The 23,902-nt window shown below is 41.9% G+C and overlaps 1 protein-coding gene across 8 annotated transcripts in view; it reads right to left on the reverse strand.

Annotated features, from left to right (window-relative positions):
- Nucleotides 1-23,902, reverse strand: part of TNRC6C (trinucleotide repeat containing adaptor 6C) — a 519,199-nt gene that overhangs the window by 46,282 nt on the left and 449,015 nt on the right. For all 8 annotated transcript variants that reach the window (XM_073606232.1, XM_073606237.1, XM_073606234.1 and 5 more), the window contains 5 exons: nucleotides 12,227-12,433; nucleotides 10,361-10,521; nucleotides 7,613-7,693; nucleotides 5,105-5,162; nucleotides 3,714-3,859 (listed from right to left, as the gene is read on the reverse strand). In XM_073606232.1, coding sequence (XP_073462333.1) covers nucleotides 3,714-3,859; nucleotides 5,105-5,162; nucleotides 7,613-7,693; nucleotides 10,361-10,521; nucleotides 12,227-12,433 — 653 coding nt within the window. The remainder of the gene's footprint in view (nucleotides 1-3,713; nucleotides 3,860-5,104; nucleotides 5,163-7,612; nucleotides 7,694-10,360; nucleotides 10,522-12,226; nucleotides 12,434-23,902) is intronic.

Raw genomic sequence — 23,902 nt, forward strand, 5'->3', positions numbered from 1 at the left:
TTGTTTTATTCAAAAAAAGTTATAAAAAAGTCCCATAAAGGACACAATGTATAAACCATAACATATCACACATTCACAGATTAATTGTTACAGCAATGTTGACAATCAAATTGTATAGATAAGGCCCACACAGATATATGGAGGCGGGTTATATGATACTTGCAGACGTAACCTCTGGGGTCAAAAAGACCTCAGAGCTCATATTTGGACTTAAGTGCAATAAAAAAAACAAAAAATGTAATTTGAAAAAAATGACAACAGAAAAATGTGCCTTTAAGACGTATGGGCAGAAGTGACATTTTGACATGGCTTCCGCCCTGCTATAGTATGGAGACGGGTGGGGGCCATCTTCCCCTCACTCGTCTCCATACACAAACACAGACAGGTCCTGATCGCCTCCGCCGCTGCCGACGGCTCCGGTAAGCGGCGGAGGGCGCATTGGTGGCACCTCTCCCGTCGCCGATAACGGTGATCTTGCGGCGAATACGCCGCAGAGACCACCATTATTGTAAACAGAACCGCCGGCTCTAAAGATGGATACCTTGGTTGTGGCAGCAGCTGCTGCCGTTACCGAGATATCCATCTTCACACACGCTGAATGTCCAGCGGCATCGACCGGTTCGAAAGGGGTATTACTGAAAAAGGTCTGCCAACCAGCTCCCGATTAGCACTCTCAGCCAATGGCCCTGTCAGAACACAACAGAACAGCAGGGGAGATCGCTGTACTAACATCAGATTGTTAGTACAGAGTCTCTGGCCTGAGCTGTTATGTGGGAAGGTGGTAGCGCCTATACACCTGTTTTTTCTCTGGCCTGAGCTGTCCAGTTTTTTTTTTCATTCAGCCTGCTGCATTGAACGAAAAAAAAAAAAAAAAAAAAAACTACTAGTGTTTACGAGGCTTTATGCAGGTAAACACACCGTGTAAATTATACCATTTAAAAGCAATACACATTTATATGCATTAGGAAATGACCTATAAAAGCATACAAGTTATTGCCAGTGTGAATGAGAACGAAATGTGAATTTACTTATTCTCAAAGATCACAACAAAGACTCTGAAGTCAGGATTTCAGTGTATTTTAATAGCATAGAAACGCCTTCTAGTTAATTTAGATTAGAAGGCTGGCAGCTTGCCAGAAACTGTTTTCAGGGCCCTTTAATTCCTTCGTGTTGCGAAAAATGTACCCTGAATGGTACCACAATGTACCTTCTGAGAGCACTTGTGCTGTAGTGCAGCGCACCTCGAAGCACCATGTGTTGCCCTGTGCTGCTGCAAATGATACATTAATTTTTTTTGGTGCAATTTTGGCACCCTAAGCCTCGTACACGGTTCGATTGTTGGCAGGGGATTGTCTGTTGACAGACTGTTGTCCTAAAATCTTACCGTTAGTACGCTCCTTTTGACAATTGTTGTCCAATTTTCGGCCAACAAATGTTGGATGACAGGCTAGAAACATTTTCGGAGGACAACAGCTTGACGTCTGGTTTTCGTATGGTCAGTACACAAATCCGTCACACAAAAGTTGAAAGTATAAACACACATACTCTGAATCAATGATCACCAAACACGAAATTAGCAGAAGGGGCCCAAAGGGTGGCGCTCAAGAGCTGAAATTCCTCGTAGTACGTTACTACCTTCGTGTTTGTGGTACAAAAATTGTGTACCGTTCGTATGCAAGACAAGATCCTGGCAAACGCCCTTTTGACAAAAATCAGACGCTCGGTTGGCCAACAATCGTACCATGTGTACGAGGCTTTAGACAGTCCACTCAATCAAACCAGCTGCCTTAATGCACCACAGTAGTGTGAATGGGCCTTCAGAAAAAGACTGCCTGTGATGTGAACTGAATTTTATCATCAAGGTTTATAGAGAGATGAATGAGAGCTTAAACCTCTTATCTGCCAAAGCACTTTTTTTTCCATTTTTGCATGTGAAAATGCACATTTTAGACCTGAAGATTAGTCAACACCCTCCCCTCCCCCAAATATATATATAGAATCAACCCAAATTTGTTTTGTAAATGTAGCGCTACCCCCGCAAGAGCCGCTGGTAAATGTTGGCATCTCCTACCCTGACCAGCCAGGCACACAGAATTTTCCACAACACGCTGGAGACAAGAATCAGTCCTTGCAGCTGTGTTTTTGTGTTTTATTAGGGGCACTGAACTTGGATAGGATTGAGGGTATTATGGGATGCCAACTTGACCAAGTACAGAACTTTTCAGGGACACAAACTATATACAGCCTGTATATACACTTCTCCTACCTCCAGCACATCTTGCTTGTAGAACTCCTCCCAGGACCACTGGGCACTGTAAGGATGGTCTGACAAGAGCACGATCAGACAATAGCAAACACCTTTTGCAGGTAGGGACCACGGGCCCCTTTGGTATCGTAGCAAAAAGAAGTCCCAGTGCTCAGCTGTCCTACTCCTGTGGCTACTGATCCCATCACCACCTCTTCAGGCACTGCCAGCCCCCGCCTGGCTGCAGCTGCCCTTTTCACTAGCCCTCCTGGCTAAGACAAGACCCCCACAGTCCTCAAAGACTGACTCTGCATCTATCCCAGACTGCTGCAACCCAGTGTTCTCAGGCTGTCTTTCAGTCCTCTGACTCGACACTCACCGGCCCTCCTGGCTGTCTTCCTCCCTGGAGATTTGCCCGGCAATGTTCTCCTGCTGTCCTCTTCTTGCTCCCGTGTCTCCTTGTCAGGACACCTCTGTGTTTAATGAAGAGGGTCTCTGCCGCATCCGAGCTCAGGCATGAGGTCACCCCCCCTAGACTAGGGGTGCCCTCAAGGGGCCACTGACAGTATAACACTCTATCTTCCACCCAAACTCCACTGCCCCAGCTGGCTGACCCTGAGTATTCGAGGGGGGCCTGCCCCCTGCCAAATCATCTGTTGAGGATTGGTCAGGGCCCTCATGAATACCCCAGGCAGCCCCTCCTCACCAAAGAGGGCCCCCAAAAAGTGGAGGATCCAGGCTGCTCTATGCAAATCCACTGCAACAGAGCAGGTAAGTAACTTTTTTTGAACATGCAGGGCCTGTGACAAAATAGCCCAATTATTTTCCTAGATTTTGCTTTAAGAGCCTTTATAGGTGATCAGTTTAGAGATAACCGTGAATGATGGCCCTGGAAATATTGCTCTCACTCCAGTGTTCGCGGCTATATGCAAAACATTTGTAGTGCAATCAACATTTTCGCATTTGCCACATGCGTTTTCACTGGCATCTGGAAATTCAGAGTGTTGAATTAAAATAGCCTTGTTATTTTAATGACAAATTCTAAAGTGCTAGCAAAACCTGAAAAATGCCTGCATTTACCCTTCGACCTAATAAATGATGCAAAGTATATACAGATGAAGAGAGTCAAGGACAGTTGTGTAGTGGGTAGCACTTTCACCTAGCAGCAAAAAGGGTCGCTTGTTCGAATCCCGAACACGACATCATCTGCCTGGAGTTTGCATGTTCTCCATGTGCCTGCGTGGGTTTCCTCCGGGTACTCCGGTTTCCTCCCACACTCTAAACACATGCTGGTAGGTTAATCGGATCCTTGTCTAAATTGGCCCTAGTATGTACAAATGTGAGTTAGGGACCTTAGGTTGTAAGCTCCTTGAGGGCAGGGACTGATGTAAAATGTTCAATGTATATGTAAAGCGCTGCCTAAATTGACGGCACTATACAAGTACCTGAAATAAATAATCCTTATTACCTTGTCTAAGAAAGTGGGGCGGTCCATGGAAGACTCTTTGGAGATCGGTGGTGGGCGGCAGCTCAAGGGCTTGGCGACAACTGCATTGTAGTCCGCCATTCCCAATCCACGCTTGTCCATTTCCACCTTCTTTTCCAGTAGAGCACCTACAGAGTATACAACAGACACTAAAACATTCCAAATATGGATTTGCCAGTGATTACAGAAGCCAAAAATTTAACAGTGGAGGCATGTAACTGCAATTTCCATGATACATTAGACCGCAATGGCAGTACTAACAAAAATGACAATTAGTGACAGTCATGTCTGGGTACAGACACAGTCTTGAAAGATGAACTCTGAAAACAAAAAAGAACGTGTAGTAGGGCTCCCCTTGTACTGCAAGCCTTAAAATGCCCATTTATGCCTATAGTACTAGAAAAAAAAAAAAAAAAAAAAAAAAACACCTTTTACTAACCTTGTCCCCAACTTCTGCAGGCTCACTCCATGCTACAAGATAGGGGGAGGAGTGCTGGGGGAGCGAGGGATAAGGCAAGTAAAAAGTACTGGTCTCCTGGTTGCCTTTTCATTATGTTTTCTGCTTTACTAATGTACCTTGTATGCTACGCAAGCCAGTTTTACATTATTTGTAGCCTATGTTTAAGTACCTGTATCTAATTGTGATGCTGTGTACTGACTTGTTATTTGCTGTAATTGTAACATGCCATTGTTTCAATTAAGGGCAATCCTGGTCATCAAAAAAAAATAAAGTACTGTTACCCTAGGCATACATGTGGCTCCCTTCATGCTACAAGATTGGCTGCCACAGCAGCACCAAGGCTTTCCAGCGAATGAAGACTCTGGCATCAAGTACAATGCAGGCAAACAGCTCTGCAATGTATTTGAGGACACCAAGGAACCACCCACAAGCCAGAGCTTCAGGGAGAAAGGTTAAATGCTGGCTGCCGGGGGAGCGAGGGATAAGGAAAGAAAAAGTACTGGTACCCTAGGGCATACACAAGCATTTAACCTTCACATTGCCGAGGGAGCCTCACTGCAAAGGGTATTCTTTTCTTTCCCTGGAGTTCTGCTTTAACCAGAGAGTGACAATAATGTCATTTTAGCTGGACAATTTGCTATTCCAACATCTTGAAAAAACAAAATCCACACAGTATACAACGCTAACAGGGGCTCCTAGATTTTTCTTTTGTTTATCAAGCACTATAATTTTAAATACTACTTCATATCTCATCTAGATGTAAGGGCATGCCTTGTAACATAACACTGCTTGTGTATTCCACTAAGCTTGCGAAGATTTATAGTGTAAGGAAACATTTTTAAATTACATGATTACATTTTAATTCCAAATAGCTGCTGGTATTCGTTTTTTTTTAAAAAAAAACAACACTTACTCATGGCCTGGTCCAGATTCAAATTGTTACTTTTCAAGGCCTCTTCAGCAGGCTCTCTCTGTAATAAAAGAAAGGTTTTTATTTACTTATTTTTTAAAGAGGAGCTACAGTCCGTTCTGGAACAATTAAAAGTCAGCAGCTACAATTAATGTAGCTGCTGACTTTGACACTTGGCTGTCCAGGGATCCAGTGATGTGTTCACCCGGGCCAATTGTTTGCCGGTCTTCAGGTCCCAGGCACTGTCATTTTGTCTGCGGGAAGCGGGCTATGAATGCAAGCAGCTTCAGAGCTGGCTTCCCACTGCACATGAGCGAGTCATGCTGAGCTTTCTGAATAGACATGCAGCCACCTGGGATGTGGAACATGTCCCAGGAGGCCGCGGGCTGGGAGGATGGAGTTGGGCATAACAGGTATATTCAGGTCATTAGTAAAACAGTTGGATAAAAGTAGGTTAACATTTGGAAAACTATGAAACCAGAACCCATCAGTTAAAAGCTGCTTCACTTGTGGAGAGGAATACTGCTGTTCATGAAACAAAAGATTCCTTGAAGTCACAGTACATTTTTTTGTTTTTTTGGTATAGAAAAGAGATGAACATAGCTAGCAAAGCAGATTAATAAACATAAAAAATGTATGAAAGACATATGTCGCCAAGCAAGTCTTAATGGGGCAAATTATCAGAATTTACTCAGAGGTAGTATTACTGATCATGAATGTATATAAACACTGCTGTGACATCCAAATCCATTACAACCAGACATACTAAACATGGTGTTGTGTGGTCCAATGAAAAAGGGGCCCTCAGCATGCTGATAAGAGAGTGGTCTACAGGGAGGGCATGACGCAAAGTCATACTATGTAGACTCACTTTTGCTGTCCAGATCTGTGGGATCAAGATGAAAGTTCTTTATAGTATATTTTGACTTCTTAATCTCAAAATGTATTATTATACGATTGTTTACCAGGAATCAATAAACATGATTGCATCTTATTCTTTAGTCGTGTGCTTCATTTAAAATCCCATAATTCCCCCCTTTTCTCTTTTTAATCTCTGCATGCAACATGACTAATTGTAAGAGTGCAGCAAATGTATTGACTCTTGTTCAGTGTTACAGGAAAATATTGCTGGACCTTTAAGCTGCTGAGAAATTACATTTAACTTGTGTGAAATGTGTATAGAAAATGAACAAATTATACAGACTAAAGCAACTACTAATGCCAAGCATAAAATGATGCATAGTGAGATTTTAAGAATTCTCTGACATATTCACATCATCATTTTTGTGGCATATTCAAATTCACTGTTTTTTTATATAAAATTTTAACATGTATCTGCGTTCTCTCACATTTTATCATTTAAAGCGGGGGTCCACCTATCTATCGTTTTTTTTTCTTTTTTTAGTTCATTCACAAACTTTTCTTCTCAGCATTACATACTCACATATTGTGTGTAATATGTCCACCTGTGTCAGATTTAGTCAGAAAGAATAACTTATATTATTCACTGCAGGCGGTTTCCATCTTCATTGTGGGCATTTGAAGCCCACAAGCATTTATTTCCTGGATGTGGTGAATGCTGTGCTCCCAGCATTCACCGCTCGTTCCCGCACATGCTCAGTGGCATCCTGGGAAGCCTGAGACTAGCTCCCAGGAGTCTGGGAGAGGCTAGAAACACGCCTACTCCCACGGGAGGAGAACCAGGAAGTGCAAAGAAGAATAGAAAAATAAAAGGTAATTACGGCGATTTAAATTTTTTTAAACGGCATGTCAGCATCTAGGCAAGGAAGAGAATACATACAGATATTGTTCAACATTTGGGTGGAACCCCGCCTTAAGATATAATAAAAAAATAACTACATTATGTGGTTGTGAAAGTACAATATATGTTTTGGTTGTTTGGTACAACTGACGTCCCAGCTGAGGTTATGGGTGTCTGGCATGCAACCATAGGGACATAAGGACTTGGGAATCCAAGTTACCTTTTTTTATATTTCTGTTCATGAAACATTAAAAAGTCTGTTTGTAACAACTGTCTTGCTATTGGGTAATCAGTTAGGAATGTCAAGATATGTAAGATATGTTTGCATCAGTTGTGCTTAGCTATTCTATAAATCAGTAAGTTTTGCAAAATCAACAGTAGTAGTGGATGGTCATTTTTTATGGTTTTCTGGACTGAACCAGCACAAGTTCTAGGCAGGCTGTAGCCAGGGCTGTTGGAAGCTATATGCAAGTAGTCACTGATTCAGATTTTGTCCAGGGGTGGATATCTGTCCCTAACCACAGGTAACTGCTGGATCTGCAAATATATGCTTACAGCTGCAGACATCCCTGGCTCCTTTGAACCCATCAATAAATCTTTGCAGCCTGGGTGCCTACCCCTGGTCTGGACACCTGGGTTCCTGGCTGCATGGAACCGCAGCATACTTGCTGCACCCATGGCAGATTTAGGATGTCTAAATGAGGCCAAAAATTAAAAAAAACACAAAAACATTTCACAGACAAACTCACCGGGAAGCCCATGTCAGTGAGCTGTTTAGTCAGTCGAGTCATGATCCAGGCCTCATCAGACTTGTTTGGAGTCTTCATGCCCTGTTATGGGAAATCACAATGTCAAAAATGCATATGAAAAGGCAATGTATCAATTTCCATAAGAAAAACAGTGGGCATAGCAAGTTCATCGACATAAAATAGACTTCTAACTTTTAAAATTGAACAAAATTACGAACTTCATAACAAAGCACCAGTAAATCCACATTTGTAATGTATAGTTTTTGTCAATTATAAGTCTCACGAGGAACATCAGTGATAAAATAAATTTCATATATCGCTGTCAATGCATGAAATTGGCTGCAGACGCAATTGGCCATCTACAATCATTTAGGATTCTTTATTTGCAATCTTAACATGCACAGATAAAGATACTGGGTGAGCTACAGAATACTTATGCAAAGGGTTTCATGGATACCCATGTATAACTACTCATAAGAACGTACACTCGACATAAGCAGGAGATAGTCTCTGAATTTTTTTCCAGCTATAGGACATGCTTGACAGTTTACTGCACCATTTTACTATACTTTCTTTGTAGTTAGCAATATCTGCAACAGAACAGCATTTGGTTGACAATTATGTTGAATTTCTATATGTGATGGTTGACACTGTCCTACTACTATGATATTATGTAACTTACACACATAGTGTGTATATATATATATATATATATATATATATATATATATATATATATATATATATATATATATATATATATATACACACACACATACACACACACACACATATACATACATACACACACACATACATACACTACCGTTCAAAAGTTTGGGGTCACATTGAAATGTCCTTATTTTTGAAGGAAAAGCACTGTACTTTTAAATGAAGCTAACTTTAAACTAGTCCTAACTTTAAACAAATATACTCTATACATTGCTAATGTGGTAAATGACTATTCTAACTGCAAATGTCTAGTTTTTGGTGCAATATCTACATAGGTGTATAGAGGCCCATTTCCAGCAACTATCACTCCAGTGTTCTAATGGTACAATGTGTTTGCTCATTGGCTCAGAAGGCTAATTGATGATTAGCAAACCCTTGTGCAATCATGTTCACACATCTAAAAACAGTCTAGCTCCTTCCAGAAGCTACAAAACTGACCTTCCTGTGAGCAGATTGAGTTTCTGGAGCATCACATTTGTGGGGTCAATTAAACGCTCAAAATGGCCAGAAAAAGAGAACTTTCATCTGAAACTCGACAGTCTATTCTTGTTCTTAGAAATGAAGGCTATTCCATGCGAGAAATTGCAAAGAAATTGAAGATTTCCTACAACGGTGTGTACTACTCCCTTCAGAGGACAGCACAAACAGGCTCTAACCAGAGTAGAAAAAGAAGTGGGAGGCCGCGTTGCACAACTAAGCAAGAAGATAAGCACATTAGAGTCTCTAGTTTGAGAAACAGACGCCTCACAGGTCCCCAACTGGCATCTTCATTAAATAGTACCCGCAAAACACCAGTGTCAACATCTACAGTGAAGAGGCAGCTGCGGGATTTTGGGCTTCAGGGCAGAGTGGCAAAGAAAAAGCCATATCTGAGACTGGCCAATAAAAGAAAAAGATTAAGATGGGCAAAAGAACACAGACATTGGACAGAGGAAGACTGGAAAAAAGTGTTGTGGACGGATGCCAAAGGTGTGCAATGCTGTAATTGCTGCAAAAGGAGGATTCTTTGATGAAAGCAAAGTTTGATGTAAAAACAATGTTACACATATACACACACACACACACACACACACACTATATATATATATATATATATACACACACACACACACACACACACACACACATACATACATACATACATATACACACACACACACACACACACATACATACATACAGTGGGGACGGAAAGTATTCAGACCCCCTGAATACTTAGGACCATGTGATATTTCAGTTTTGCTTTTTTTAATAAAACTGCAAAAATGTCAACAATTCTGTGTTTTCCTGTCAATATGGGGTGCTGTGTGTACATTGAGGAAAAAAAATAAACCTAAATGATTTTAGCAAATGGCTGCAATATAACGAAGAGTGAAAAATTTAAGGGGGGTCTGAAAACTTTCCATCCCCACTGTACATATAAAACCTTTCAACTAGTTAAAGTCAAACAGGTAAATACAAATCTGAAATACATTAATAGGAATTGTTTCACTTGCAAAAACACTTCAGTTCCGACACTTTTTGGATTCATATAATGCTGCCAGAGTGCATAACTCGTTTTTTTTATTAGTTCTTTTGTTTGTATATGTTTTTTTATGTAAAAGGAAAAAACTATTTTCAAAAATAAAATCTGAATGAAAAAAAAAAAAAACTAGTTGAGTGACATCAGATTCCATGTAAGGACTGCAGTGGTGTCACTTCCCATTGAAACAATGGGGCAGCAGCACAGTACTAATTAGGTCATCAAATAGCTCTTCCTCTGACAGCACTTTTCCAATCCAGTCTGATTGGCTAACATTGCTGGCCCTCCCTTTCCCACACTGCTGCTATGTAGGTATTATAAGAAGCCAATATAAATATCAAGCTTAGGTACTTATACCAGCTGTATATAAACATACCGTTCAAGTGATGACTTTGAATGACTTTGTAGCTACATAAAATGGTGCATTTTCTATCTGTCTAGAGTCAAGCATTATTGTATTGTTTGAATGTAATAGGTTCATTAAATATGGATACCTTGGAAAGTCCTTTCTTGGGGCCATTGCCCCAAGAATTGCAAGAAGAATTACTATCTTGGGAAGCAGCATTATTCCACATATCACTTTCTTCATCATCCCACTGGCTGAGGCCAACTTCTTCTCCTCCACTACTCCAGCCTTCTTGCATAGATTTTTGAGCTAAAAAAACAAAAAAAAAAAAAACAAAAAAAAAAACAAAACGTAAATTGAATTTAGGGGTTGGAAAAATATTACGTCTCCCAGTCTTCACAAGGGAGAAAGCAAATACAAAGTAGTTACTGTGTTCAAAGAATTTATTGACATTTGTGATAGGTTTACTTTTACTCAGCAGTTTTTTTCCTGAAACCTGAAACCCTAAGGATTGTCACCCACTGCTGACCATCTTGGCAGCTAGGCCTGAGCATTGCATCATGGGAGGAGGTCACATGTTCTCCCATATCCAGAAGCATCAGGTATTTTGCTGTGGCTGTAACAGAGGGAGGAGCGATTCATGAGAAGTAAAGGGAAGTATGGTTGGGGTGGGTTTGAAAGAGTCCCTGTTGCTGTGAATAGGGAAGGTCAGTGTCTGTAAGAGAAAAAGGAAATCAAAGTGGAATGTCAACTAAACCTGTCGTTGGTTTCAAATGGAGAAGGGTTAGTACTTTCATCAGGTTTTATTATAGTCGGTGTCTTTGATTCACACCCATTGACCCTTGTCAATATGACAAAATGATCGGAAATCTAAAGTTTTACAGCTTTCAACAGAAGAACATAGGGAACGTCTTTGAATGGAGACATCTTTTCTGCTACCAAATTTCAGAGCTCCCCTTACACTTTCAGTAGTGAAAGATTCTATGAAAAATGCCATATGCCACTCCACACCCAGGTGTGCACCCAACTCACAAACTGCTTACCGACAGGTAAAATCTCAGATTTGGCGGCCTGGGATGCATGGAAGGCAATCTCCTTATCTCTACATTCCCCTGAACTTCTTCTGTGGAGTTTTCTGGGAGCCCTTATTCTGTGTCCTGAAGTGTGCCATCAATCCCTCCCAGCAGGTCTCCTCCATGTATGAGGTCTTACCTGTCGGTAAGCAGTTTGTGAGTTGGGTGCACACCTGGGTGTGTGAAATATGGTTACATAGGAAGATTGGGGCGATATACACATTTATTTTAAGAATTTTCTTGCACTGTTCACTTTTTATTTGGACTGATTTTGCACTGTGTACTTTATTGAATTATCATCTTTGGACACTTGATGAATTGATTTTCACATGATTTTTATGCAATATCCCTATGCTTATGGGTTGTATTATTAATGTATTAGCACTTTATTTGATAGCGCAACACAATTATTTTGTTTATTGTTTTTATCTGTATGTGGTTTAGTGAGTGCTGCTGTCACAATCTTAGTTGATGTCAATTGATCTCATACGATGGTTAGTTTTATTACACCACTTGGTCCTTAGGCTGCAGAGAGCCGGTGAATGTCAATCACTGGCTCTCTGCTCTGCCCTTGCAGTGCTGGACTGTGGAGGGGGCGGGAGTGGCTGGCTCAAGTTCCCTGAGGCTTGCTGAGAGGCTGAGCCAGCTGCCGGTCCACATGGTCGGGATCTTTTCAGAGCCTGGACCGGCTCAGTGACGTCGGCTGAAAACACGTCACAGGAATTTAGAACAAACTGCACTCCTGTGATCCCCAGGAGAAGTATAGCCAAAATAGCTTTTCCTTTAATCAGAGTTCCTCCTGGTAACGTGTATGGAGTAATTTGTTAGGATTTAATTTCGTCCGCAGCCTGAACGAAATCTAGGCATATAGCCAGCTTTAGGGAAAAAAAAGATAACCTCCCCAAATGGAATAGAGTAAGATAATGTTCTTATTTACAAACCTGGTTTGCACAGCGAAGGGGCAGCAGCTGGAGCATTTGTCCTGCCATAATTTCCAGATGATTCTGCAGCACCATCCACCCATCCTGAACCACTATTGGAGGGCTTTCCCCATGCAGAAGTGCCATTGTCAACTGAAGCAGACGGAGATGGGGGCTCCCCCCAAGGGTTTTCGGCCTTAGAGTGGACAGGAGGCATATCTCCCCAGCCTACATAAAAGTACACATAATAAATTCACACAATAGAACATTAATGTTCATCTTACATATAGTAACAGATTCATTTAAAGAGCACCTATTTAACAAAAAATGATGGCTTGTGTGTTCTTATGTTTACATTTTATGGCTGGGATCTACAGCAATGTAACTGTCGTCTGTAGTACAGTCCTGCCCAATGAGGAGAACCAGCAAAATGGGATGGATGAAGCTGCAGTCTGATTGTGAGATACATTACAACTTGTACCGACAGCAGCTGTGGCTCAGAAAACTGTTCTCTAACAAGAGCATGGAGGATACATCAACAGAATACAGTTGAGCTTTCAAGAACAAAAGTTTTGAAAAGTTAAGCCATCACACAAGTACAAAATAGTAACTGAAGGTGTACATGGCTTAAATGTTTTTAGATATCTTGCAATATTTTTTCCACTTCGCCTACTGATTGTTGGACAATAAGGAAAGAATACATAGTATATCATGAAAAACCACATGGCTTTTGCTTTTAACTATTATGCTTGCTACACCTTTAAAGTGGTTCTAAAGGGAAAGAAAGAATAGAGAAAAGACAGACAGGTTTATACTTACCTGCTCTATATGAGCAATATTGCGCAGAGCGGTCCCTTTCCTCTTTAGCGGTCCCCTGCCGGCGCTGTCTGCATCTTCTACCAGCAAGTGCCACTATAGCAAGCTGTGTGCTATGGGGGCACCAGTGCTGGTGTGCTCCCAAACCAGGCGCTTTGCGTCTATGGACACACACAGCACAGCTTGGCCATGTGGCCTCCCTGCTCACAAGGGATGACTGACTGCAGGAGGTAATGACTCCCACTGCTTTCAGTCTGTCCTGTGTGCAGGGAATGCATTCAAGTAAAAAAAATGATTTGACTTTAGAACCAATTTAAGTTGCAGCATCACAAGAATACAGTGAGACTTTGTATATCTGCAAATCTGACACTAGGTGAATTTTCATGTCTGCAAATATGTGGTCAGCCAGCACAAATAATGATCTTCTGTTGCATAGACAGGTGTCATAGGCACAAACACTAACATACAACAGCTAAAAAGATATTCACTTATAAATAGTCAAAATTATAATCAGTGGCAGTAAACATTTCAAAATACCATATTCAAGATTACAGACTGCGCAAAACCTCAGTACACAAAGAAGTTGAATTCACAGCAATATGTTTAGGGGAAAAATTGTTGACCTTTGACAACAAAATGGAAAAAGTATCTAAATTATGGGTACTTCTACACTTGTGTAAGCAATATCAGCAACATCAAATGCTCTAAATATAGTTACATAGTTAGTCAGGTTGAAAAAAAAAAGACACAAGTCCAACTAATAAATACGATAAGTACAATAAATATACACAAAGAAAAAATATAAAATCTTTATAAAAAACTATAACTCTGACATCATGAGCTTAATAAGGCAGATGTAAGATTCCTTATCTGGAGCTATCACGATCAAGAAGTATAGTATTTTATTAGCCAATACAATCCATAGAGAAGGGATTCTCATGCCATTATCCACTTTGGCTTCCTTGGCGTGCTTCCGCTTTGTTGCAGCAGCAAGAGGGAACAGGTTAGGCCCCTTTCACACTTGTGCGACCTGAAAGTCGTGCGATTTTGCCACGACTTGAAGCAATGTCTGTGTAAAGTTGAGGTCTAGGGACTTCAAGTCGCCTCAAAGTTGGACCAAAGTAGCGCAGAGACTACTTTGAAGTCACACAGATATGAACGGTACTCATTGAAACTCACGGAGTATGACTTGTCATGCGACTTTGCAGTCCCAAGTCACAGGACAAGTCACACAAGTGTGAAAGGGGCCCAAGTGGACTACTTTACCTGGTCACTGAACAAACCAGGTTCACAAATAACCTAGATTTATTACATGTTGCAGGTTTGCCCATTCCTATTCTTCAAACTCAGAGAGACTAATATAGCCCTCCAAGGGGGTTGTCTGTTCTTCTGGGCTTTACAGATATCTGTTACATATCTGTAGTGTCTCTGGAGCTCTGCAACATATCAAACAGCACCTAAGTCATTCATGTCAAATAGGCTTAGCTTATAAAAAGATTGAATATCCAAGCATTCATGAATACACTTTAGGAAAGCTTTACAAGTGGTGGATTAAAAAAAACACATGTAGCACTGAAATGATTTACCACAACCATTCAGTAGTGTTCAGTATAGTCATGTGAACACCTTCTATAGTCTACATATTCAATAAGCATGAAACAAAGTGGAAGCTGCCTCACTAATCTAACTTAGGCCCGACTCACACCTATTCATTATTAGTGTTTTTTACTGCAAATCTGCAAAATGCATAGGTGTGAATCAGGCCTAAAATAGAATTCACACATTTTGTTTTTCTGGATAGGGGACAGGGGCCCCCTGGCAAAGCACCACACCAAAAATGTAACATGGGTGCGTTATTGATGTGTTCTTGCTGCGTTCTCAATGCTTTTTAACAGGGAGGTGCGCTTTTTTTTTTTTTTTTTTTTTTTTTTTAAAAGGACCAAAAATGCAGCAAGCAAGATTTAATACCACAACGGAAGCGCAAAGGACCAGTGTGAAGACATAGATGGAATTTAAAGGGATGCATTTTTCTTGAGCTTTTCTTGCACTAAAAAGGTACCAATAACGGCTGACAAGTTCATAATCATTTAAATTCATGATATTAAATATAATAAAATTGTATATAAAAATATATATATTTTTTTAAAACTGTAATTTTTGGTTTCAACCGAGTACATCCTGAAATTTTGATCGCGCCCCCCAAATGTCCATTTGGTGCATCTCTAGTCTCCACTGCCCTCCAATGCAGCTATTCCTGCACAGATCACCCATTTGAGAACCCTATAAAAGTTACCAGGCAACAACTGGCACCCAAACAATGCATTTTAAGAATCTTAGGTACCTTACAATTGCAAACTATAACTAGGGAAGCCATTACAAGGGCCCCGTTTGAAGCACTTAGGCTTATAATAATACACTGGAAGTCAACAGACCCACCCACACGTTCAGAAGCATATGGGCGAGACTCTGATTGGAGCGATTTAGTTACCAGCACAGGGGGTACCTGCCCGCCCTGAAATCTTTGAAAAACTATGGGCTCAATGGTTGGACAACCCAGGAGTCCCACTAATTGACAGAATTCTGTTATAAGGTTGTCTATACCTGGAAGTTGATGTATGATGAAGCACTGCATTGGTACTTGAACTATTCTGATACATTATCTATTATAATATATCTATATATTACATTAAGAAAATCGCAATTTTCATTTTAGCCAGAATCGTGCAGCTCTAGTCCTATGGTATACAGTCTGCTCTGGATTGTAATTCTAGAATCTCTCTTAAACTATATTAAAAAAAAAAAAAAAAAAAAAAAAAAAAAAGCGATTGGGAAGCTCCAGAGACGCTTGACAACTTTAATCGGAAAGTCCTTCAACGGCTCTTAAAGTGTTTTGTATACCCTTTTTTTATATTTTTACCTACAGGTAAGCCTATAGTAAGGCTTACCTGTAGGTTAAATGAATATCTCCTACACCTGTACGGTTTAGGAGATATTCACTTTGCATGCAGCCGCTGCCGTCAGCGGCGCATGCGCTGTGAAGGTCCGGCCACTCGCAGCACCAGAGCCACGAACCTGGAAGACACGCCGAGGGGAAATGTCAGCTCCCTCAGCAGCGACCGTGGATCAGCTGCCGATGCCTGTTCTAAGGTAAATATTTCATAATTTTTATCTGCGGGTATACAACCGCTTTAAAGCTGATATCTAGGACATAGCTGAAGCAGCTGTGAGCTTGACTTAACCACATGTCTACCATGAGGTTTATAAATGCACCTTGGTAGACAAGTCGTTAGAGACACTGTAACCAACTTCAAAAATCGCAGGTAAAAAAGTTTAGACTGCATGAACTAGTCCTAAGGATGAGCTCAGGTGTGTTTGCAGCTCCACGTGCCCGCCAGGAAGCTGACACTCCGCAGCACTAATCACAGGGAGTGAGCCATTTCCTGAATCTGTGCAGCCGCGGATCGGGAAACGTCTCACTGCCTGTGATTAGCGCAGCGGAGTGTCAGCTTCCTGGTGGGGTGCAGGCACGTGGAGCTGCGAATATGCCTGAGCTCGTCCTTCATCCTAATACATTTGCATTTTATGGAATGTAGGGGATAGTTCTGTTCACATATGATTCAGACTGTAGCTATGTGCTCTCCACCATTGCTTTTTAACACATTACTTATAGCATTTGCATCATTTGGCTTTGCATGCACATACACAATTTTTTGGGAGGAAATGTTACAACTAGAAACATTAAGAACTCATACACACTGATTAGGGCCATAGTATGGCATGCGCAGACAAGATAGAGATCACAGGTGTCTGCCATCAGCCACGACCAGAAAGCCTGAACATAACAGGCTGTGTATATAACTGCACATCAAGCAGTTACATGCTGATAGGGACAGGTAACTATTTGAATCCAGGCCTGTATATCTTTCCCTAACCGCATGTAACCATTATATATTACCCTATTGTCTACTTTGCTTGGATATAACTAGTTACAAATGGATCCAAAGAAAGGCAACGCTGCTCCAGGTGATGATAATCTAATGGATCAAATGGGCTGGGTGCTAGCCCTGACTCGTCACCACAGTATTGCCCTGTACACACGGTCGGATTTTCCGATGGAAAATGTGTGATAGGACCTTGTTGTCGGAGATTCCGACTGCGTGTAGGCTCCATCACACATTTTCCATAGGAATTTCCGACACACAAAGTTTGAGAGCTTGCTATAAAATTTTCCGACAACAAAATCCGTTGTCGGAAATTCCGATCGTGTGTACACAAATCCGACGTGCCACGCATGCTCAGAATAAATGAAGAAATGAAACTATTGGCTACTGCCCCGTTTTTAGTCCCAACGTACGTGTTTTAGGTCACCGCGTTCAGAACGATCGGATTTTCAGACAATTTTGTGTGACCGTGTGTATGCAAGACAAGTTTGAGCCAACATCCGTCGGAAAAAATCCATGGATTTTGTTGTCGGAATGTCCGATCAATGTCCGACCGTGTGTACAGGGCATAAGAGGAAAGAAAAAAAGATGCGGCTGCACACCAGAGATCCAACATTGATTTATTATGTCAACATGAAGAGGCACTGGTTTTGAAGAAGCACGAGTTAAGTGTGTAACGCGTCACCTCTTCTATGTCATATGTCTTGGTGGCAGTCATGTTGACATAATAAATCAATGTTGGATCTATGGTGGTGTGCAGCCCCATCTTTTTCTTTTTCCCAGTGGGACATAAAAGTCAGAGAAAGCCGTGGAAGACATTTGAACACCACAAACCAAAAATGCTATTTGGTAAATTTTTAATATTTAAAGCAATATTGTGCTAACAAATCACTTTGAAAAACATCCCTAGCTTTATTGTGCTGACGAATCCAAAGCCATGCTCCCTCTTGGCACCAAGGCCCATCCCATGTCATCCAACTCCCAAAATGCCAGAGCTTCATTGGACAGTAGGCGCTCTGGTATTAGACATGTGAATGACAGGTCTGGGCAAAATTTGACCCTTGCCAGAGAATTTGGCTGGAAACCTATAACGGTTCCCGAATTTAAGACCTTTCTGGGCCTATCCCTCCGCATGGGAATTACTAAAAAGTGTGAGGTCATATTGGTCCACTGACCCAATTCACCATATGCCCGTGTTCCCTGCTGCCATGCCATGGTTCAACGACAATGAACTCTGTCATCCTCGGGGTCACCCTGAATATGATTTGCTCCACAAAATTCGGCCCCTCGTAAACCACTTCAACCAACAATTCGCAGCCTTGTTCATTTCCGATCAAGATGTCTGCGTTGATGAGTCCCTGATTAAATTTTGTCTGCCTTGTGTTCAGTTTCTCCCCAGCAAGCGTGCCAGATATGGGGTCAAGATGTATAAGCTCTGTGACAGGGCAACAGGCTTTAACTATAGTTTTCTGGTTTACGGGAAAAAAAAGATAGGAGTGTGGAGCCCCCCAACTGCCCAGACTACATAGGGTGTAGCAGCCAGATTGTTTGGGACTTGGTGTCACCCTTGTTCAGAAAGGGGTATTATTCATACAAGGACAATTTTTTTTTACAAGTGTGCCACTTTAGACACTTCTATCAATTAGGAATTGGCGCATGTGGCAGCGTGCGATCTAATCGTCTGGGCTTTCCCCAACAGCTTGTAGATGCCCGACTTAGTCTGGGGGAGAGAGCCTGAGTTTCGTTCTGTCTTCCATTCACGCAGACACGGCAGTCCAAATTACTATGGCGCCTGGTGTTGAGAAGCCCCTCAAGCCCCTAAAATGGGAGGGGTGGACTTCGACGAGCACATGATGGGGCCACAGTTACATAGTCGGTAAGGCTGGAAAGAAGACAATAGTCCATCCAGTTCAACCTGTGTAGGTGCATGTATCAGTGTCTATGCTGATTTCCCATATCCCTGTATGTTGTGTCCTTTAAGATGTATAACTAAGAGTCTTTTAAAGATATCCATACTCCCTGCATCCACCACCAATTGTGGGAGTTTGTTCCACATCCTTACTGCCCTGACAGTGACAACCCCCTACGCAGTTTAGCGTGAAATCGCTTCTCCTCCAGTCTCATTGTGTGGCCCGTGTCCTTTTAGGTTCCATTCACACTAGCGCATTTTTTGATGCATTTTGCAGAAATGCATGGGAATTTTTTAACATGGGTTCCTATGGAACATGTTCACATCAACGCATTTTTGTACCTCTGCGTTTTTGGAAAGGGTCAGGGACTTTTTTTCATGCAAAATGTAGCGTTCTGCATGTAATAGAATTCAATGGACCAGCATCAAAAACGCAAGTACAGCGTTTTTGGCTTTTTTTTTTTTATTTTTTTTTTTTTTAGACTGTATAGTCTAAAGTCTACAGTCTAAAAAAAACTGTAAAATAATAATAAAAAAAAAAAAAAAAAAGCAAAAACGCAAAATGAGGCAAAAACGCTGGAAAAACGCTGCCCAAAAAACGCAGCAAGCACCACAAAAAACACTGCAGAAACGCTCAAAAGTAACATGCATAGGTGTGAATCGAGCCTTACACTCCCTAGGACTAAATAGTTTATTTCCTATGCTGGGATCCCCATTATGATATTTGTAGATCACTATCATGTCCCCTTTTAAGTGTCTTTTCTCCAGCGAGAATACATTTTGCATTTGCAGCCTTTCCTCGTAATTGAGGTCCTCCAGTCCCCTTAGAAGTTTTGTTGCACTTCTTTAGACTTTCTCTAGCTCCAGCACATCCCTTCGGAGAACTGGTGACCAAAACTGAATGGAAAACTCCAGATGAGGTCTGACGAGAGCTTTATAGAGTGGCAGAGTTATAGTTGTGTCCCTGGAGTATATCCCCCTTTATGCATGCCAATGTTCTGCCTGCTTTGGTAGCTGCAGCTTGGCACTGCATGCGTTTGCTCAATCTGCCATCTATTAGCACCCCTAGATCCTTCTCCATCCTGGATTCACCCAGCTGTTCACCTAGTGAATATTTTTCATTAATGTTTTTTTAACCCCAAGTGCATTATTTTACATTTCTCCACATTAAACATCATTTGCCATTTGTCTGCCAACTCTTTAATTATGTTCAGTTCTTTCTGCAAAATTCTCTAAAAATCTATGTCCTGATGCAAGTTTATTACTCGGCTTATCTTTGTGTCATCCACAAAGACTGAGACTGAACTAGTTATCCCATACTCTATCATTTGTGAATATGTTAAATAGAATTGGTCCCAAGACAGAACCTTGGGGTACCCCACTCACGACTCCATGCCAGTCTGAGTATATTTTATGTATCACTAACCCTTTGGACCCGTCCCTGTAACCAGTTTTATAACCAAGCACAAACCCTATGGTCCAAGCCTGCGGACCTCAGCTTGTAAATTAAGCGTTTATGGGGGATTGTATCGAATGATTTTGCAAAGTCCAGATACACCATATCCACAGGCATCCCTCTATCCAAATGGCTGCTTACTTCCTCGTAGAATGTTAGCAGATTGGTCTGGCAGGAACATCCTCTTTTAATAAACCCATGCTGATTACCACTAATGATATTCTTCTCCTCAGTAAAGCTTTGGATATAATCCCTAATCATCCCCTCCAATAATTTACCCACTATTGATGTTCGGGTGACTGGCCTATAATTCCCAGGAATATGTCTCTGCTCTTTTTTGAATATTGGTACCATATTGGCTTTTCTCCAATCAGCTGGTACCAATCCTGTCAGTATGCTGTCCACAAAAATTAGGAACAATGGCCTGGCTATAACTTGACTGAGTTCTCTGAGGACTCGTGGGTGTAAGCCATCTGGTCCTGGTGATTTATTTGTGTTAAGATTATTGAGTCTTTCGTTGACTCCGGCCTCAGTTAGACACGTGTGTATGTCATGTGTTGTGTCACGAACACTATAGGCACGGTCGGTAAACCCTTCTTTTTCCTGTGTAAAAACTGTGGAGAAAAAGGAATTTAGTACAGTTGCCTTCTTTGTGTCATCTGTAACATCCTTATCTTTTATGTGTGCAATGTGCTCTGATTTTGTCTTTTTACTGTTAATACATCTAAAATCATTTTTTGGGTTATTTTTACTTCCGCTATGTGTCTCTCGTAATGTTTTTTAGCCGCCTTGATTGCGATTTTACATTCCTTTTTGCATTCCTTGTGCAAGAATGCTGGTGGTGACCCATTCCCTTTATATTTTTTAAAAGCCATACTTTTTTCCTTGATGAGGGCTACTTACATTACGGTTTAACCACCCAGACCTAATTTTGCTTTACTATATTATGCAATGGAATGCACTGTTTGATGCCTTTATTTAACATGTCCCTAAAGCATTTCCATTTCTCTTCTGTGTTCAATGATTCCAGAATTTGGTCCCAATTAATGTCATGTAGCAATGACCGTAGCTCAGGAAAATTGGCTCATTTGAAATTTAGTGTTTTTGTACTGCCCATATGCCTCCTTTTCCTGTGATTTATGGTAAACGCGATCATCCTATGATCGCTAGATCCCAAGTTATTGCGTATCTCCACATCTGAGATATTACTTACAAATGATCCAAGTCTGATATCTAACAGGGCATTCTTTCTAGTTGGGGAATGCCATTTGGGACATGAAGTTGTCCTGTAAAACATTCATTACATGACAGCCCTTTAGTGAGTGAGCTGTTCCCTCTGCCCAGTCGATATCGGGATAATTGAAGTCCCCCATTATGATTACATTACCCTGTTTCCCTGCCATTTCTAACTGAGATAGTAATTCCAGCTCCTCTTCCTCCTTCATGCTGGGTGGCCTATAGCATACCCCCACTATTAATTTCCCACTAACATCCTCTTTGAAGTTCTACCCATACTGATATACAGATTCCACCTACCCTCTGGTCCCATACATAATGTCGCTCCGCTCTACCACCCTTACATCACTTTTGACATATAAAAAAAAAACAAAAAACAAAAAAAATAACACACCCCTCCCCCTCATCTACCTTCCCTGTCCTTTTGATACAAGGCATACCCCTGTATATTGGCCAGCCAATAGTGTGAGCTGTCAAACCAAGTTTCAGTTATTCCCACAAAGTCTAAATCCCCCTCATGTATAAGCAGCTCTTGATCCACTATTTTTTTAGCTAGACTTCTAGCATGTGTGTATACTCCTCCTATTGTTGTATGAATGCATAATGTTTTCCCCCTTAGATTCTCCTGGCATTGTTTTTGAATTTGAATTGCCCTCTCACTTACCCGTGATTAGTTGATATGGTTGTGTTTTCACGGCTATTACTACTGCTGACTCTCCTATCACCCGCTCCCTGTCAGCTTTCACTGGTCCCTCCCCCCCAACACCTAGTTTAAAAGCCCCTCCAGCTTTGTGGCCATCTTACTTCCCAGTAGAGCTGTACCATCCCCATTAAGGTGCAGCCCATCCTTACTAAAGAGCCGATAACTGACTGAGAAGTCAGCCCAGTTCTCCAGGAACCCAAACCCCTCTTTCCTGCACCCTTTCCTCAGCCACTTGTTTAGTTTCCTAAGCTCCTGCTGCCTCTCTGGTGTGGCTCGAGGTACAGGTAGTATTTCAGAGAAAACTACTTTGGAGGTCCTTTTCCTCAATCTATTCCCAAAGTCCCTGAAATCATTTTTTAGGAATTTCCACCTTCCTTTCACGGGTCCTCCCCAGCCTCTCCCAATAATCCGTCCACCCGATCCGTGATGTGCCGAACCCGAGCGTCCAGTAAACAACACACTCTTCGGCAACCCGGGTCTGACAGATTGACCTCTCTTTCCTAATAATTGAGTCTCCCACTACCAGCACTTGTCTGGCCTTACCTGCATCACTGCTCCCTCCCTTGCTGGAGCCGTCATGCCCCTGGCAGCTAGGGTAGGGCACCTGCTCCAGCTCTGCCACCCCTGAGCTAATATCCCAATCATGCAACTTGGCATATTTGTTGGGGTGCACCAACTCAGGACTGGCCTCCCTGCCAGTCTTCCCTCTACCCCTCCTCCTTTCTATCACCCAGCTACTTACCTCTGGTTCCTGTTCAAGGAGGTTGGAGTTCATCACTCCAACCTCCTCTAGGCTGGACCACGCCAGCACCTGGTGGGTAATGTTCAAGCTCCTATCCAGGTTGCTAATGCTTCTAAGTGTTGCTACTTGATTCTCCAGATCCAGGATCTGGGCTTCCAGAGAAACAATTCGCTCATATCTCACACAGCAGTATGCGCCCTTGATTGGCTCATCAAGGAACGCATACATGGTGCAAGATGTGCACTGAGTGGCATTACCAGTCCTGTTGGACATTTTACCCTCTATTCTAATGGGGAAATTGAGTAAGATTAGCTAGTTGTAACTTACCCCATTTGTAGCCGTCTACTCCTAGTGCACCTACAATACACGGGCGCTCTCAGCACACAGCCACTCTCAGCACAAGGCCGCTTACTTAATTGCCTGTAAGACCAGACGCTGGTACAAAAAAAAAAAAAAAAGTGTCTGTATACTTATTCCAATTAGCTCTGTACAACACTTATGTGCTATACAAAGTGTCTGGATGAACTGGATCCTTCCTAATATTCCAGGAAGAGATCACAGCCCTTCTGTATCCAGGGGGTGCCGTGGCCCAATTTCCCAATCCAAATGCAGTGAGTCGGCTGCATGAGAGGCATTTTCCGGATGTCCTCTCTGGTACCCCTACCCAACGATCACCCCAAAGAAGATGTCACGTCTGTGGAAAACGCGGACATGGGCGTGACACCCGCTATTTTTGCCCCTCCTGTCCAACCTGGTCTCTGCATCGGGGACTGTTTCCATCTCTACCACACACTAGCGGACTATTAGCATAGGGTACAGCACGGCACAGTCCTAGGGCACACTATCACACAGGGTCTCAAAAGATGAGATGGTCATCACATTTTCAGAGACCCT

This window comes from Aquarana catesbeiana, linkage group LG12, assembly GCF_042186555.1.
Source record: "Aquarana catesbeiana isolate 2022-GZ linkage group LG12, ASM4218655v1, whole genome shotgun sequence".
NCBI lineage: Eukaryota > Metazoa > Chordata > Amphibia > Anura > Ranidae > Aquarana > Aquarana catesbeiana.